This window comes from Scomber scombrus, chromosome 1, assembly GCF_963691925.1.
Source record: "Scomber scombrus chromosome 1, fScoSco1.1, whole genome shotgun sequence".
NCBI lineage: Eukaryota > Metazoa > Chordata > Actinopteri > Scombriformes > Scombridae > Scomber > Scomber scombrus.
In genome coordinates this window covers 10,664,767-10,684,591 of record NC_084970.1, presented here as the reverse complement: position 1 = coordinate 10,684,591, position 19,825 = coordinate 10,664,767, and the positions used below count along the sequence as shown (strand labels likewise).

General features: G+C 42.3%; 1 protein-coding gene across 1 annotated transcript in view; it reads right to left on the bottom strand.

The window, feature by feature from the left end:
• Nucleotides 1-12,041: 12,041 nt before the first annotated feature.
• Nucleotides 12,042-19,825, bottom strand: part of fto (FTO alpha-ketoglutarate dependent dioxygenase) — a 120,053-nt gene continuing 112,269 nt past the window's right edge. The window contains exon 9 of the mRNA XM_062420271.1: nt 12,042-12,186. Within this exon, the coding sequence (XP_062276255.1) occupies nt 12,042-12,186 (145 nt within the window). The remainder of the gene's footprint in view (nt 12,187-19,825) is intronic.

Here is a 19,825-nt window from a genome sequence, read left to right as displayed (position 1 = left end):
AAGTGTTTTATTGACTTGGGTTTAAGTTGAGTTGTTAATATTTGTTATATCAGCTTTAGATGAAGAATAATAAGTTGGACGTAGAAGTTAATTTAAAAAAGCTCTCTGTAAAGTCAATTAGAAAAAAACTTTTGTGAACTTACACAGCCAGACAGACAGACAGACACACACACATACAAACTCTACTTGTAATATTTACTCTCTCCAGGGTAGCTGAATAGCAAAACTTCTCAGACGGCTGCCCCCGTGGTGAGTCTTTAATGCACGGGCCTTCTCTTGTTTGCAGACAGGACTCGGCATCACACTGCGGACCAGTTTGATCCGGACAACCAGCAGAGCCTGCTTCAGATGAGACATGGGAAGGAAACTCCACTGCAGTGCTGCTGTTTTCCCTTCATAGCACTACCAGGATGCTGGGGTGGCTCAGAGCAACAGTGAGCTCTCTAACCTAAGACTCTGGGTTAAGGATGGGAGGAAGGACTGCCTCAGTGCAGCAGAGGTAGGGGTCTGTTTGGATGTGTCTACAGTGGGAGTGAGCCACAGATAGAGAGCAAGGGTTGGGACAAACAAACATGAACCTTTGCACTGTTTGACTCTGTATGAGATCGCCACAGATGGGAGAAAAAGTACTGGAACACTGTTATTGGGTTCAGTGAGTTTTCTGTCAAGAGAATTAAACATATATTCAAACTAAATCAAATTTCACAAAAGAAAGTAGAAGAGTATTTGGTAGAAAATGTGAACTAATCTTTTCATTTTAATTTAATTTGCTTAGATCATATCAGTTGTTTTAAGGTACTCTGACAAGTTAAATATCTGCCTGTTAATATGGATAATTTGTAAGTATTTCCACTAGCGCATTTTCAGTTGTCTCTGGCAATCAACCCGTTAAACCTCCCAGTAATAATATGATCTGCCCTCAGAGCTACAGACACCAATCAGTAAAGTAAAGGCCAATAATCAGTTAGAGAGTAGTTGATACTGGCATCCTCCCACCACTTTTCCTTCCATGCACTGACTTAGCAGGGAGCTCCACTGCATGTAAGCACGGAAGATTTATGTCAGAGTGCGAGTATGTGTCCACAACATGACATTCCCTGTGTACTCCCTGAAGCGAGAGGCTACACTTCCTGATCAGCAAGCCTGACACACTGGACAGCTGACCTTTGACCCCTCATTTCACCTGAGTCGCAAAGCGACCCCGCAGCCCATTCTCTGGCTTCTGCAGGGTTGCTGGGGTCACAGTTGACACAGCAGTACTGTGTTATGCTGAGCTATGAGAGCCTCCACACATCAGCACCACCCCTTCACTCAGGAAATCAGTGTCAAACCAAATGGACTATAGAGACGTGTGTGTGAATGTTTGTTTGAGTGTGTGAAGACTTCTTTACCTTTTTCTTTTTGCAATTCTTGCTATAATAGTAAGTAAGTATAATAATGATTATGTTATTGTTATTGTGCATTTGTGTATGAGTCATTGTGTGTTGACGTTTATTGATTTTCCAGAGGAATTCCCTTCATTCTGAATATTGATTTTTTTTTCTTCTTCCACAAACATTATCTTAGTTAATACAAACATTAATTTCTTCCTATGTAGATATTGCTAAACTAAGAGGAATGAGAGGGGGGAGGTAGATAGAAAAGATCAAGCACCTTTTAGAACAAATGCATCATGGGGGCTGTTCCAAACAAGCCCATCTGTATGATATGTAATTGATCAGGATGACAGAGTGTGATGTGGCAGCGCTCATGGGCCACATCTGACAAACGACTAGACACGACCTTAAGAGCTGACCTACACAAAACTAGAAGAGGTGAAAAAAGAACAACAACGACAGAACGAACATACAGGAAAGCCTGGAAGAAAAATCTATGCAGCTGAAGTGAACCGCATTTTGTCTGATGAGCGATGTTAAACAACAACTGAACCGGCGGCCAATTACCATGATTGGAGTGGTGTGCCTTGTGAGAGCCATCGAGAAGGAGACAGAGTTAGTGGGGGGGTGGGGGTGGGGGGGGTATCACCACCTTCTCCTCCATTGGCCACAGGGGCCCAGAGCTCATTAGCATGCATGCTTTTACAGGCCTGGCCAAAGCAGTCAATGCTCTCCACTTTATTTATTAGTAAATAGAGACAGATGGCGATGAGGAGGTTGTATCGACTACCCATAGCCTTTTAAACAGGAATCAATGGTAGGGGTGGAGCACTGCGACTGGGGGCATTAACTCGCTAATATAGCCTTATGAGATGAGCCACGGTCATATTATAGCTTCTGAAATGCACTATATTTTCTCAGTCTGTACGTAGTATAATCAGCTTTTTTTTTTGCTGTAGCAGGGGTAAGAAGATGGCTTTACTGGTGACTTATAGGATTTGACAGCTGTCAACATATTTATATGTGGATGCAATGCAACATTGATCTCATTGATTAGCTGAGCAGGCATGTTACAGGTTTTATTTTAGTGACAGAAAAGCAGTAGAGTGTAGCGAGGCGCGGCCAAGCAGTAGCTTGGATCTCAAATCGAAGTGGGCATGTGTTGCAGTTGTATGTGACAAGATGGGAGGGTCTCGCAGCCTAATGTACACACTTATACTGATGCATATCCACACACATAGTGCAGTTTACGGGTATGGGTGAGTCAGAACAACCCACAGATGCTGTTCACATTAACATTAACAGCATGCGCCTTCTAAATTCATCCTACTAGTGGGTATTGATTGTGGGGGCGTGCCTGGGGTCAGTGTATGTGCAGTAAATGTATCCATGTATTAAGGAATGGAGTGAGAAAATGGAGGAGAGGGAAGGCAAAATAAGTGATGAGGAAGTGTATTTGTGTTGGAGGTAGAGCGAATGGGTAACGCTTTACTTTAACCTCCCCAATTTAGAATTTATACCCAGTAAACATTTAATGAATGGTTTGAATGAGACTATAATGTTACTGTGAGCAGATATGAGTGTTTATCAGTGGAGGCTAGTGTATAAACAGATATTGAATGGCAATATGATCAAATACAATTGTAAGAATATAAAATATGTCTTTGTAGAAGATGTTATCATTTAACTAAAACAAATCACTCCTGTCCTATATCCTATAACTACTTAAAACTATATTTTAGCTAGTTATAAACCCTTTCTTTAATTGTTATGTAATGCTAATGATAGATAGATAGATAGATAGATAGATAGATAGATAGATAGATAGATAGATAGATAGATAGATAGATAGATAGATAGATAGATAGATAGATAGATAGATAGATAGATAGATAGATAGATAGATAGATAGATAGATAGATAGATAGATAGATAGATAGATAGATAGATAGATAGATAGATAGATAGATAGTGGAAATGTGGAGCACACAGAGATCATGTCTCGCCTCCAACGTGCAATGAAGGCTAGCTGTAGGGCTTCTGTCAGAGGTCATCTCCATCATCTATATTAATAAGTCTTTATCATCTCCCAGCACTGTCTGCCAGCATGCACCAACCACAGTCCAACACAGAACAACTCACCCCCCCAATAACCCCGCAGCCCCCTGGACAGGGACCGGCTGAGCTGCAGTGAGCCAGCGCCTTAAACCACCCACTGCCGAGGCAATTAAGAGTTTAACCTGGATGCAGCCCGGGGAATCCAGAGAGAGACTCCAGTCAAATAGAGCAAGGCTTTGCAGAAAGAGAGGCAGGCAGGAGGAGGAGAGGGAGAAAGGGAGGTGGAGGAAAAGAAAAGTCAGGTGAGGGATGTACAGTATGAGGAAGAGGAAATAAGATGAGAGAAGAGAACAGAAAAAAGATCCTGTGAAGAAAAAGGAAGAGAAAGGAAAGAATGGATTCAAAGTGACAGGAGAGCAGGAGTATAGAGTGAAAGAAACATGTCTGAGTACACAGACCAAGAATGGCAGAGGATGGAGAGCGAGAGAAGCTGGCAGAGGCAGAGAGAATGAATCTCTGCACAGTGTACACAGCACTCTCCTCCATGAGAAGAAGGTCACCAGTTCTCTCTGAGGACTCCCTTAAATAAAGTCCCCTATCCTGCACTTTTCTGGGCAAACAACCTCCTCTGCTCTTTATTAACTAAATATGAGGGGACTTTGACCGGGGGACAAAAATTCAATATTTTTCCCCCACCAAATATTTAAACCAAGTAAATAAACAGACAAATAAATAGATCTCCTCTGCCAGGGGAGAGAGGGCCAGCCAGTCCCATGGATGTAATTTGACGGCCCACTTACTTGGAGGGCCAGAGCCCAGTGCTACTCAGACACTCATTTAAAGAGCTGTCAATCAAGGGACAGAAGCGTTGGGGAATATGTGTGTGTGTGTGTGTGTGTGTGTGTGTGTGTGTGTGTGTGTGTGTGTGTGTGTGTGTGTGTGTGTGTGTGTGTGTGTGTGTGTGTGTGTGTGTGTGTGTGTAGGTGTGTGTCTCTGTGTTTAGGAGAGAGCTGGCCAGCAATTCATCTTCAAGGTTGGAGCAGATATTATGATCGTCTCTCCTTATGAATGCATCACACCTGACTACATTCTTCCCACCATTCCTCCACCCCACCAAAACAAAATCAAACTGTCTTAACTTTGGACCAATATTCAGACCTTTATTTTGTCTCTCTTCTGGAGATGCATTAAACATGAGGTTTCTTGTTTCTGCTAATCTGTAACAGATCAAGATTTTAACAGCATTATGTGAAGGCCAGTGTTCCTCTACCTTACATTTTTTAACACCCTCTATCTTTCTGTGTACCACCTTTGTCTTTCTGTTCAGGTTATACAACACTTTTCCTTGTATCATGTTGATCTACAGCTTTGTATCCACTTCTGAAATGAGGTAAATCCAAAATATCCATCTCTTGTCTTTATGTTTGTGCTTTTGTCTGTTTGTCACATGCAATATTTTAAAAGGATTTTGACAAAAACTCAGAGAAAAGTGCATGTCACCATATATCTTTGGTGTTTGGAATTACACTGATTGGAAGAACAGTTAAAAGACAAGGTGACATATTTGTCACTAGCTGCCTCAAGGTGGAATGCATCTTTTATGTGAGGTATTTACTGTTGCTTTGTTCCCCTTCTTCTCATCTTGTGCTACCATATAAAAGAAACTGTCCACTCCAGAAAAACAACAGCATTGTTAATGGTTGTTAACGTTAATGGTCAATGCCAAAGCAGGAAGCAGTGTGATGTTCTTTGTAGCCCCGAGTGGAGTTTCAGTGAGGAGTTTGTGGAGGTAGATTGGCACACACAGTGCCTGACTTCAAAACAATCGCTCCATAATGTTTCCTCAACCACATTACTCAAGTTGCTCCAACCAAAATATCAATACTGATCTTTTCTTTTCCATTTATTCCTTCAGGTTCCGCACTTTCTATAATATTGTCATTCCACAAGTAGTGATTGGCTCCTTCCTTTCGTCTTTCTTCTCGTGTTCTACTCTTCTAAAGAAGAAGTGATGCTAGCCTAAGCCTTTTCTGTCTGCTGCTGGGTATGGGTGGATGTGGTGGGGGATGGAGGGATGGAGAGGATGGAGAGGATGCTGGCAATATCAAAAATTCCTTTCATCCATTTTAGATGAGATGCAGATGACTCAATTATGCTTGGCCTGACATCAAGACCACTTGGCGGAGAAGCTGCTAACACTGGAAAATGATCCATTTAATCCAACTGATATGAATGGCAGGGCGCTAACTGGGCTTGCAACGGTAAGAGGGCGAGACAGGTATGAGCAGAGATACTTCATTGCCACTCTGGAGAAACAGGAGCTCAGTGTTTGTGAAGGGTGAGAAAGTGAGGAGGGGTATGAGGCAGTAGCAGCAGAGGAGGAGAGCGGATTTAAAGATGCCATGTGCAGTTAAAGGTTATAAGTTAGTCACTTAAAATGTAGAAAGAGTCACTCATAACAGAAACTATGCCTGAGAATTGGAAGTGACATGAAGTGCATGCATGTTATCTGACAGGGAACACTGGCTTCTGTTTGGTGTTGTTAAGCAGTCAGCAGATTTCAAAATGACACAATGCAACATGTAAAGCCAAGAAAGACTCAAATCATTTGTTCACTGTCCTTAAGTCAATGTAGTGATGATTCATATTTTCATACATGCATGCAAATTTCTACAAAAAAGCACTTAAAGGAGCTCCTTTAGATTGGACTCTAACTGAAGTTATGGTGGAAAGCTGGACTTGAAGTGTACAAAAAGCCTCAAATGGAGATAAGGAGTGAATGAGAGAAATGGGTCAGCCACTTCAGATTGGAAATGAGAGACAGAGTGAGAGAGGGAGATATAAAGAGAGCGAGGTCCTGCAGGACAGATGATATCAGGGCTGCTGGTCACTAGAGCCAGGGCCACAGCAACGACCCACAAACATGTTCTACATTTGATCAGACTGCTGTTTGATCTGCAATGCCTCTCTCCCTCAAGACACACACACACACACACACACACACACACACACACACACACACACACACACACACACACACACACACACACACACACACACACACACACACACACACACACACACACACACACACACGCCATACCCTCTGCTCATCAGAGCAGCTCAACTGCCAGGATCCTGACAGCAGCAACATCAGCATCAAGAGCATCAGCATTGCTTCACTTTCACTCTACCAAGTCCACTAGCCTACTGAGTTAACTGGGGGCCAGTGAGCATGTCAGTGGATCATCCTGCTAACAGACACAACAGTTGGTTTGCAGGATAAAAAAAACTATAGTTTATTTGAAACCAGGGTGAGAGGAGAGGAATGGAGAGGAGAGGGGAAAAGAAGTGAGGAGAGGTGAGGAGAGATGAGGAGAGGAGAGGAGAGGAGATTTGGTCAAGGAAAAATTACTATAGTAAATAGGTAAAGAAAAAAGGGGTGTTTAAGTACATTTAAGGATTTAAGCATTTGGTCAATTTTCTGCTGAAAGTGAACATTTTGTTGAAAAAGTAATGAAAGATTTGGGAGTATGTCTTGAACAGATATAAACACCTTTTTAAAATGTCTGTATAAAGACAGAAATACAATCCTAATTATAACTTTTCAAGGTTACTATACTGAATTACATTTCATTTAAGACACCATATCGTCAAGATGCCTTCACCGGTAAATCTACATTAAACATGACTTCATAAGGAAGATAAGGAAAAGGTAAAGATGCAGATAAAGATAAAGGTATGATTTAATAAATGTTATTGAAAAATACTATTTTTATATTTTATATTTATAAGTCAGATAGAAGGACACTGTTTTAACATGAAAGAAAAATCTTATCTGCTATTGCTGTCTATTTTCTGTGACCTTAATGTCTGTGTGACCTTTAATGTCATTTACAGTGACAGAACAGCCACCCTGCCTTGTATTTACACGGCAGTAAAATCTTGACTTTTTTATGACCTTTAGTGCAATTAACAGTTGCAAAACATTAGTGCAGGTGTTGCTTCACATGAAGTCAATCAAGTCAGTGTTTTGTCGGTGCTGAGTGGTGTTTGTCTGCGGTGGTGACAAATGAGCGCAGCCCGTCCCACTGCTGACAGCCGCCCCAAAGCTGCGATGCTATCTTCAGCTCTTCAGCCTGCTTCTACAATTACTACTGCCTCTCTGGCCCCGGGGCCTCCAACACCAGCTTGCACTCTGGAACCTGAGACACACTACATTACACACATCGATTCATTTGTACAACAACATTCTCACAGACATCTCTGTAATCATTTTTAGACACAAATACAGTGGAATGTATTCTACACGAACAGAAGAATGCACCTAAGCTGACCCAAAAATGACTACAATATACACAACCTTCATTCTAAAACATGCTAAATATACTACGCTTCATCAATTCTAATTGTAAAATAAAGTTATTCTTTACTGACATGGATATAATCATTATTCATAAAAATAACATAATAAATATGAATAATAATATTAAATAGATAATACATTGTATATAAAAACATTTTGACATTTGGATGGAAATCCATTTTCAGATTTCATTTTGCTGCACAACATCAACCCCAACCTTATAGCCATACACCGAAACATTTGACTGGGATATGACCCCAAACCGATACCTTTCTCCACCACACACCTGGTTATTTTATCTCTCCCTGCGCCTATTGTTGGCCTAATTGAAGTGGCTTGGCTGGTTGGCTGGCGGCTGACCCCGGTCAGAACAATGCATACCTGTGGCTCTCACCAGCTCTGTGTAATTGTCTCTGCAAGTGAGGCCCTTTTCCAGTTGGCCCCTGAGGGGGAGAGCCCTCCACACTCATCCATCACTCAGTCACTCAGCCACTACAGGAAGTAGTTAACATGAACCACCTCTGGGATGGAGCTCCAGTGTGGGGAGGAGGGACAGGGTGGTGGCTTGAGGTTTTGAGGAGAGACATACAGAGCATTAACCATCACTTCATCACTGGGAGTGACATCACTCAATCAATCCATCAATCAGTCTGTCATGGCAGTTGTTTGCTCTGCTAATCCAGCCGGTTCCTTTGAACTTTTGAGAAACACAGAAAGCAAGAAGCAGGTAGTTAAAAAAACAAGAGCTGACACAAAGGCGTGTTGAATGAGAGCAGATGTAGAGAAACTACAAGGTTTAATGCCCATTATGTCTCATAAATGGAAGCCGCTTGAGCAAATCCTCAGTCCACGCCTCTTTGTTTCCATGCAGAAATGAACATTGTCCCTAGAGGCCAACTGACAGAACAAGCCCAAACTCATTCAATAAAAAGCCTTGAATGATGAAGTATTGGTGTTAAGTGGTAGTGACTACATTTTTGTGATGTGAAATCAAACATATTCTTTTCATTAAAACTGGATGTAAATTTAATGAAACTACAAACAACATAACTTCAGTGAGTAGTTTTAGGTCAGTTATGATGTTTGTCTACTTTTGAGGAATTTACAGGTTATGGAAAGTATCCGTATCATGATATCATGCTATTGATGGGTCAAAAAGGGTAATTTGTTATCTCTGGGATCATGTGTTTGGCCGTGTGTGTGTCCATGTATTCATCAGTCAGCAGCTAATCTTGCATACTACTGGACCCATTAGTCTAATATTTTTGTGCACATCTTGACTGTACACACCTGGAAGAGATCTGCACTATACTGAATGCACGCTTGTATCTGTTATCTGCTTTGTTTCAATTAAGTAGAAAAAACAATCTTAACTCCATTTTGACAGCTGTGTATGTATTTCTGTAACAGTGTGACAGTGGCACATTAAATTGTGCTGATGCAGCAAACCTGGCCATTCAGGCACTTTCATCAACTTAAATATTATGAATTATTTGTAGTCCTACTGTACACACAAGCACTATTTGACCTAGGCTTGGTGTGGATATACAGTATTTGAGGTCATTTTCCTTCCACTGAGCCAAAAGACATCTGGTTGAGAAAGGTCCATTCCTGTTCTTATTTATCTTGGTCAAGAGTACAATTCTGTAGAAATAGTTCTCCAGAGCACAGTAACTCACCTCCATCTCCTCTCACAGTGAGAGAGTAAAGAGACACATGCATGCTTGCATGGGTAGCATAGGTTTAGAGCCAGATGAGATAAATGAGGAGAAATACAACCAATTAACATTTACCTACTTTAACACTTACACATTCATGCATTGAGAAACTATTACATGTGGTGCATTTTATTCACCAGATATTAAGCAAGTGATGGACACAAGCACACAGAGAACAGAGGGACACAGGTCGTTGGATAAAACACTGTTTTTTATTTACTGCCATTCCTATTGCTTCAGACAGACAAGCTGTGGTGCAGGGAGCACAGAGTGATTCAAACAAGTCAATGCTACTGCCGATCTACAAACAAATCTCTCTGACAACAACAAACAACAGAGGCGCAGCAAAAAAAGAAGCAAGAAGAACAGCTTTTGGCAACCATTAACATCTTGGAAAAAACTTCAGAAGTAAAAAAACGAGTGCATTCTGCATTTTTAATAGTAAACAGCATCTCTACTTCATCATGAACTAGATAGAGAAAGAAATCAAACGAGGAGGGCTGCTACACTGCTTTGACGTCGGCCCCCTTTTCCACCCTTTTTAGCTTTTTTGAAAGTGGATTTTGTCAGAAGCGCCGGATCTTTCTCTCGCTCTCTCGGATGGCCCGCAGCATTACAGGGGAATGTGGTGCTCTACACACTTTAAGAGTAATTAAAAGCGATTGAACAGCTGTTTATGAGAAACGGCGGTTGTGTTCCGGGTCATTCTATCAGAGCTGCCTTTCATCAGAGCAGAGGCAGAGGGGCCCCGCTGCTAGTCTCTGTTTCTCCATATGCACATCTTCAAGAACAAACAACTGGCAGGCTGCCTACAGGCTCACACACACTATCACATTCATACACACTCGCCTTCATGTAGACACGTGGGAGAGTGAACACGCACAAACTCACAGGCCAACGACTGATCACACGTATATTCACATGGCTAACTGTACACATACGAACGCACACTTACACGCTGTCACACATCAATATGGCACAAGCACACCATCACATCGTAAACACTGAACGACTTCAAATCTTCATGTTCTCCAATGGGTGACATTCATAACTTTCTTATCATTATCTTTCTTTGGTCTCTTCAGGCTCATTCCACTTCTGAACACAATAAAAGGGATTACACTATACACAAGTGAAGAATTCAATATCATGAGAGCAAAGTGAGGATTTCTAACCATTCTATACAGTACTATAACACTGTGACAAGTAGAAAGCATATATGTATGTACTGTACTGTGACTACTGAGAATGAGTCAATCCATTGATAAAAGCATGTCTGGGTTACATGAGATTAAGTAACAGAGTACACTGAAATAATAAATAGCTACACAATGTATGCTAACACTGAAATGCAGGTTCCACTTATGTTTCGTTAGACCGTTGTGACACTAGTAGCTTGTTGCTAAGCTTGCGTTGTTAGCATGTTACTGAAGCACTATTCTGGTTTGCTATTGTGGTCGTCTGGTTTTTTCCTTCCAGCCAAATCCAAGCTAGGGTGGCTCAGATGCCGGAGGGGGGGGGTCAACTTGGAGGGGTGAAGGGTGGAAAGGGTGGAGTAGGGGGAATGTAGATGCCCCAATCAAAAGGAAATCAATCTTGGTGTGATCAAAATGGAACTGTCTTCGATGGTCTGTCCTCGTCAACTAATGTGGGGCCATTCAGAAAAGCTGGTGGGTTTTCTTTCCTTGTTTTGCTTTCACACTCCCTCTATCCATCCTTCACATCCTGTTCAAGAGAATAACAAAAAGAAACAGCCAATGATCAAAATGCATCATGGCATCCATTCACAGACCTGCTACAGACAAGTGTTGAAATGCCATAAGTAATTCATATATCAACACTGAATTATTATATATCATATAGGGTGTACATGTTATTAATCTGAGGAAGGCCTTGCTGAATGGTTTGGCAGAGTTTGTGTGTATGTGTGACAGCAGGTGTGTGTTTTCTGTGTGAAAATTCAGGACCAACCAAAGTTTTTTTTTAGTCCTAAGCAGAGTTTGATTACCCCCTCAAAGCTGAAAGTGATACTGAAATTAAATATAACTTTTGGATTAAGTGAAGTTCTCCACAATTGTTAATTTCATTTTTTTCATGCTCCATTTGTCCCTAAGTGGCCATTTAGTTTGCTTGTACACCTTGGGGCCAGCTACTGCACACGTGAAGCCTGGCATACACAATATGCAAAATACTGTCTACATTTCTTATTTAACTAAATTAGAGTTAAGGGAATTATACAGACATGTATACATGCATGTGTATGAAAGACTAATGTAAAAACATGCTACAGTATGGATATATTTTGTGTATCATGCTTATAAAATGACCATTAAACTTCAGAAAGTCACTACCAACACACCACCTGTGAATTAAGGCAAGCAAAAGTATACATATATTTAGCATCTTTTCTCTTTTTTGAGATTAATAGTTTTTTTTTGTACATGGTCCCTGACATAAATTCATTTAATTTAAAAAAATAAATAAATAATAAGAATAATTCTGACATCTTTAGCCATCTTGGGCCTACCTCCATAGAAGTGACTCCACTCTGTTGATGATGTCAGCCAGATCAAAGGGCAGTGGCATGCTGGGGTCATCCACACCCCAGAAGGGCCGGTCGACAGGGGCCTCCTCAGGGGGTAATGTCTGGGCCAGACTCGAATGGCACCTGAGGCGACAAGACACAGGAAACAAACGCACCCATTAACTCCTCCCTCTCATCAAAACCAAGTGGTAGACTCTCTTCAGCATCAGGACACGTGTTTAAAAGGAAGGTCTCTGGTCACTCACAAAACTTGCTACCAGAGACATTGACAATACCATCCTGGTAAACTACACACAATAGGAAGCCTCTGGGCTAATACTTCAGGCACACTTGCACCTAGTCAGGGTTGTAGTTAAAATGCCTTTTTTTCGGTAAGACACATTAAAGTTAAAAAAAATATATATATATCCCCAAAATATCCCCAAAGAGATCCTCAGAGAGGAATGTTGTGATTCTTTATAGACAATTAGTGGCCAAGATTGCACCAGCATATCACACAATAAATATGCCATAAGTAGGCTATGTGGAAAAGAAGTTAATATTCACTGTAATAATCATAACAATAAAAATAACTCAAAAATAACTAATACCAACAACAATGAAAAACAATAATCCAATTTACAAAAAAAGTTCTGAAACCTATTTCCTCATTAAGACCTGGATACACCAAATAGGGCAGCTGTACTAATATTGTTATGATTATAATGGTGACTATTAACTTCTTTTCCACATAGCATACTTGTGGTATATTTATTGTGTGATATGTAATCCTGGACACTTACTGTGTTTAAATTTGATATGCTCTAACTGATAAAGGCATTTTAACTACATCCTTGGCTCGGTATGAGGGTGCCTGAAGTAAGCCCAGAGGCTTCTCTTTGTTTATAGTTGACCTGTTTAACTTCTAGACAACTTTGTATTCACCTGGAGTTTACTACTTTATAACTGTGAGCACCCAGTATTAATGTTGCTTTTGGGAACCATCCTGGTAGAATTTGGTCATTCTAGCAATGCAAATGAATATACAGAAAAGCTTAAAGTCAGTGTCCTTTGTGTCTCTCTATCATTGAGAGAACAAAATTCAGTTGAAAACCAGCATCGTGAGGACATTTCCCTGTGGACATTTTGCCAGTCGTCACAACTTCAAATGACAAATCAAGGTTCAAAATTTGGTTTTAAGGTGAAGGTTAGAATTGGGATTAGGTTCAGTTTGGGATAAGGGTTGAGTTTAGGCGTTTAGTTGTGATGTTAAGGTTAGGGTTAGGGGTTTGACAATACAGTATGTAAATGAGTGTGTGTGTGTGTATGTGTGTGTGTGTGTCGTCTCTAAACACACAGTGGGTGTTGTGTGTTTGACCAGGAGGTAGTCAGCCTGTGTTTCCTCTTGTTTTTATGACTCCTAATAATACTGAACCCAATTAGACCTTCCAGGATGTGGGAGAGTAAGTGTGTCTGTGTAATCTGTTTGCACACATGTGGTTTGTGGAAAATTGGCAAAGGTGACAATGAGAGATTTCTTAAAAAAAAAGAAAAAGAATTCCTCCACATTTTTGTTAAATATTATCATATTTTATTGATACCAACATTGATATCATTGATATTTATCTGCAGTGGACTTCTTTGCTTTGTCAATACTTTCCTCAATAAACTGAATTAACTGTATATGAGAGAGAGAGAGGGGAGAGAGTGATGAGTCAGGGAAGTGTTTCTAATGTAATAAATAGCTGCAGGAGTGTCAAGCTGATGAGGCGCCATGATATAAAGTATTATGATTAATGCCTCATTCATCTTACACACATACAGACTCACCAAGCAGGATGCTTTCACAAGAACATCACTCACTGTTGTTTCAATCCTGACAAAGCAGTGAGAAATCCAGCCTTCTCATGTCACTGCATGATTTGTATATGATTAATAATCTGACATTAGTTGTAATTTCTACAGTGTTTGGAACCCCCACAGACCTTAGCCCCATCTTTTGTCACACAGTGTAAATATTTACTGCGGTGACTCTGCGTTTCGCTCCACTGCCTGTCATTGTAAATCTGCCCTCCCTCTGCCTCTTGACAGACGAGAGTGACCCCTTGACCTGGAGGTGCAAGAGGGAGAGGTGGAGGGTGGCATTTGTATGTTGTGTGTGTACTGTGTTTGTGTGTGTGTGTGTGTGTGTGTGCATGTGTGTGTGAGTGGTGGCCGAAGAATTTCCTTCTAGAGCCACAATGCCAGTGATACTCCCAACTCAGTCATTATGCCAGGCTCTGTCCTGTCATATCCTTTTACCCCACCCACAGCCTAAAAACCTCAAACAAACCCTTCACACAAAAAACATGACCACCACCATCTTGTGGCTAGTGACTGAAGGAGGGGATGGAGAGGACAGAGAGACAAAGAGAGGGTTATGGGGGTCGGTTATGGATGGGATGAAGGGATGTTAAAGTTGTCAGGGGACAGCCAGGGGCTGCCACAATTTGTGGTTATATATATTCGTCGGAGCCACTTAATGTTCGACTGGCTCTCGGCCTAAGTGCTGCATTTTGGTGCGGTTAGCCCTTTAAAGAGCTGCTGCATTACGGTGGTGAGGAGCAGCATTAACATCCACTGTTCTAATATATCTTCTGCGCTCTGGATCAGGGCCTGATAATAGCATCTGTTAACATGCACTAAGTACCATTATGTAGCACATCACTTCATAAATAATACGATTAGGCGACCTTGGGGCTTTGCGACGAGCCGTGTGTTTAAATGTTCTCATCATTTATTTAGGGTGCGAATTAAAGGAAGCGCCACTTCAGAGGAGGAGGAGGAGGAGGACACGGCTGGCATACATATCTACAGAGTGAACAAGAGAGAGAGAGAAAGTGCTAACTGACCCAGACAGCACACACAGTGTGGTTCTGCTGACATCAGCTTGAGGACACCATAGGCCAAGGGAACCCAGGCCTTTGATTTGGCTTGATTAAGTATTCATGCAGCAGGGCTATGAGAGAAAACACTCGCCTCTTTTCTGCTGCCCAGACTCATAATGAAAGGCTACATACCGTAAAAACCTGATCAGCCACCTTCAACAGAGATGCTGAATTTATCTGACAAGGGATCTTGCAACATTAGCTTGAAAATAGAAGGCTCCAGGTTTACCAGAGATATAAAAGATATCAAGACTGGAAGACTATCAAAGATAATATAGTGTAGGTAATTCAGCACACACTTTTACACAATCTACCACTGTTCACAGAGTGCCGTCCCTTGACTGCTAAAATGGAACCAAACAAAAAGTCAATATCAACCGAGGTGCCTTAAGCTCTCCAGGGCTCTTGTTAGAAATTCAGCGTAAGCCACAGTGGCGTACAAACAAGGCTCACCAAAAGACTTTCCCATGGCAAAACAGCCCACCTTAAAGTTAAGGTCAAAGACAAAGAGGTGTGTGTGGAGGGGATGAGGAGGGAGAGTATGTGTTTGTGAGTCCGGGCTGTTCCAATGGATTAACCCCAGACAGATATGGGCCTAACTATCCCATCTGGCACTCGGTCAAGAGAGATTGGCAATACAATCACTCATTTCAATTTGCCCTGAAACCTTATAGCCTGGCAGGCCCCCACTCAAATGGTATGCTAATGTGAAAGGTATCTAGGATTCTATTGCCTCTATTCCACAGAGGCATTTCCCTCCATGCAGCACAGTGCACTTGAACTGCGGCTGGGACGGGAGCTCCACGGCCCTTGCTGCAATAAGGGCCGGAGCCCCCTTTGCGCTCAAACTAACCACTTTAGCTAAAGTGAGTGTTAATTATGGACAGGCAAAGCAGTCAATAAAAGGTTAATGTAAAAGTCAGAGGATAAATTCCTTTAAGCATTGCATCATTCCACCATCTCTGCGACCAACACGCTGCTCGCAGGTCTCCTAATCAATACGTTTTACTGTAATGCGCTCCCCATCGATTTCCTCCCCCATGGTCCACAGTCCAGGCTCCATCACTTGGTTAAAGAAAGGAAAGAGAGAGGGAGAGAGAGGTAGGGTGAAGAGAGAGGGAGAAAAACAGGTAAATAAAATGATTAACCTCGGTTTCACTTTGTTGTTTCACTCTTAGTCTCTCTCTGAAAGGCTTGTTAGAAGAGTGCGGGGTGGTCCAATATCATCACTGCCATCACCATCCCCGACCATCACAATCACCAGCATCATCAACCCACTCAATCTCTGGCTGGTGTGTAATTGTGTAGCAGTACACTCAAGCAGGGCCATACATTAAAAGGCCCTCTGCTCTTAACAGGATGGAAATCCGCCTAATAGACAACATCAGTGCTTCCGACTCATGCAATTACACTGATAAATGCACAATTGTGTCAAGCCAAGTGAAAAAGAACCCAGAGAACGCAGATAGGAGACAACACTTATTGCATTATTGCTACAGGAGGTCATTTGTAACCTCATGGGACGAGACAGCTCGGGCAGCTTGACATCATCTTAGGACAGGGGTGGAGTCGTGGCGCATTGATGCAAAGCTTTTTGGAAGGGATTTAAAGACGCTCCGATATCTTTTCTAAACTTGATGTGGTTCAACTGTTTTACGGGAGAGCCATGCAAATGACGTTTTTGTTTGTGCATCAGTGCAGAAAATGTGTCTTTTGAATGTACTCTATGAAATATCAGAATCTTAGATATTAGTCCAATCCACTGGATACACCCCATATAAATCTGTTTATTCTGTTCATATGGATATACAGAAAGAACTTAAAGACTGAAACTTATGCTTGATAGGTTATGTGTTTGTGGTTTCAGCTGCTTGAATATTTTGTCCATTGTTGTATGGTAATGAATAACTGAAGGACAGGAGATACAAGTTTCATTAGATGGTTCTTGTTTATACATTGAATCATCTTCAAAGTATGTGCCATGCCCTAAGCATTAGCTACACTGGACTGGACAAAAAAAAAAAAAAAAATGCTTAAAAGAGCAATGACTCAGAACACCAATCAATCATCTGTGTCAATTTTGGGCTGTATTATATGTCTGTGCTGATCATGGAAGCGAAATACCTCACATCACCTGCTTTCTCATACTCTTGCCTGTGCTTCATCTGACTCTCAATCCTGTGCAGGTGTGAATTTTTATGGTCTTGGCAACCCCAGTGCCCTGATAGCTGAGAATGCAATCAAACAAGTCATGAAAAAACAGGCATGTGTCTCATAAATCAGCCTAACCCCTGAAGGTAAGGCATGCAATCCCATCCCAAGGAGAGAGCGAAAGAGAGAAGTATATTATCCATGTACAATCTATGTCTATGCAATGTTGTGTAAGAAATGAGCGATTGAGCACATTTGTCTTTGTATATCAGTCAGTTATATAACAGGTGTGAGAGAGAGAGAGACAGACAGGTAGCATTTATCCACATGCTTAACTTTCTACTGCGTTGTGTAAGATATTATTGATGTCATGAAGAGGGCAGTATGACAGAACAAGACCCAGCCTGTGAGGTGTGAAGCTTGGGATCTCAGCCTACACCACCCAGGACTCCAAAGGTCCTGTGAACTCTGAGGGCTATCCTCATTAGAGCCCAAAAGAGCGCCTCAGATCCCCACCCACCATCCCCAACTCCCATTATCCCAATCACTGCCACATTCAGCATTTAATATAAAGTGGTGCAGAATGTGAGCCAGCCAGCCAGCCAGCCAGAAAGCGTGGGCAGGGCTGCGTCTTAACCGTTTCCTCAGGATCAATCAAATGCTATTGTGTCTGCAGACAGCTGCTGACTGTACACTTTGTGAGTGTGTGAGGTGGGCAATTGTGGAGGGAGAAACAGAAAGAGAAGGAGGGGGGCGTCATCAAATACATGACATATGTTCCTTTCATTTTGATTCCCTCTAAGGAGCCTGGGCTAATAAAACTAACATCTGATGCACTCTTTTTTCCCTTTAATTAATGGTTGTGGAAACCACGCAAAAATGCATTAGCAAGGAGGGGTGGGAGACGAGGTGGGTGCCGCTTGGTGAGTTCAACACTCCCCCCCACGTGCCACCGCAGCTCTGTTGGTGCTGCTGCTGGGAACAATGATTCTGCCAGGGAACATGGGTACCTTTGGGTGGGGCAACCCCTTCCTCAGACTCTGTGAGGTCTCCCTCTTGCCAGCTGCAGTCTGGGCTGCTCATTGAACCACATGAAACAAATAAGGCTCATAATTGTGATCTCCAGCCTGTCGGGAATGCAGGCACCTAAGTTTGCATTGGGCCCATGTACTGTATGTAGGGTTAGTCGGAGTTTATGGTAGACACAGAGAAGGATCGTCATACCTGCACAGCCGTGGCATGCTTCACACCCCGAGTGTTTGATGTGGCTTGGCAGGCTGCCCCTTCTAGAGCACGGTGAAACAGATGTAACCGAAAAACACACACAAAGCTAGGTAGCCTCTAAACGCCATCATAATTGGAGGCAATAAAACACTTTTGCAGTCTGGAAGTGCAAAGGAGGCAGGCCCCTGAACTACAGCTACCGCTCTCAAAAAACCAGGTGGACGTCCATTAGGTGCTTAACAGCGTAACAAATTACCGAACACCCCGGCCTGCTCCTTCTCCTCCTCAGGCTATGAGATGGAATGTGGCCTAATGTCAACACAGGCGCAAAATTTACGAGCAGACAACTATTGTTCAAATGCAATCAGGTTCTAATAAAAAAAGAGGCAGGAAAAGGACAAACAGATAGGGCCCTCCTGGCCGTTTACTCTTCCGACAAGGGGCGAAGAGACAGATCACCCCCTTAGGCTCTGGATCTGTATAAGTGTGTGTGTAAGCTTGAAAAAAGGAAAAAGAGTTCGTAAGTGTGTGTTTGTGTGTATTTGAGAGAGAAAGAGTTTATGTGCGGTGTGCTCCAGGCCGAGTGGCCTACTAGCCACCTGTGCCAGCTACAGGCTAGCTCAACACAAGCAGCTGGCTTGACGGAAAAGTTAAAAAAACAACAACACAAACAACAAAACAAATGTTTACTTTAGGGCCTGCCAGTCACACCCCTAATCAGTGATGGATGCCTGGCTCAACACAAGAACCCTCTTCATCATCGTCCCACACAAGCCACATGTGGCAAAATACCAGAGTGAAACATTTTGATATATACAGACAAAACTAATTAGAGTTGGTTTTAAAGAGATGGTGGCATTTTTCCTGATGACGCTGTTTATTTATAAAGCCAAAGAGAGAAAAGGGAGCAATACGAGTACTTGATGACGAGGGTAAAGAGGTTACGAGCTTGCAAGTGACTGCACTTCTTCACAGCTCAGCGTTGGAAGGCTGTAAATCTCCTGTTAGGGAATCAGGAAGAAGGTTACTGTGTTATTGGGAGCACTAACTCTTAGTTTTCCAGGGCAAAGGCACGCCGTTGCTGTGAAAACTTGTTGTTCTGAGACTGTTCCTGTAAAACGATCATTTTTAACCCTCATCCCTCCCCGCCGCAGCATGCCCCCTCCCGCTTGGCCAAGCGTCATTGCCTTGTGGGCATCATCTGAATGGTGCAATAATGCTAGTGATGGATGAGGCTTGCCTCGACAGCTATACAGCCGAGCCATTGGACGACACCTGACCCCAGTCACACGATAAGGTCGATCCAACATGGGCACAATTCCCACCTGTCTTCAGGTGACAATGGCAGGGTCAAGCTGGCCCAGCTAATTATAGTCTATTGTAACTTCAATTGCCTAGTTACAAGTCATCCCTCTTGCTCCAGGGGACGTGGTATTAAGTTCTGAAGCTTTTGTGTAAAGCTAAACTGTGAGATAGAAGCT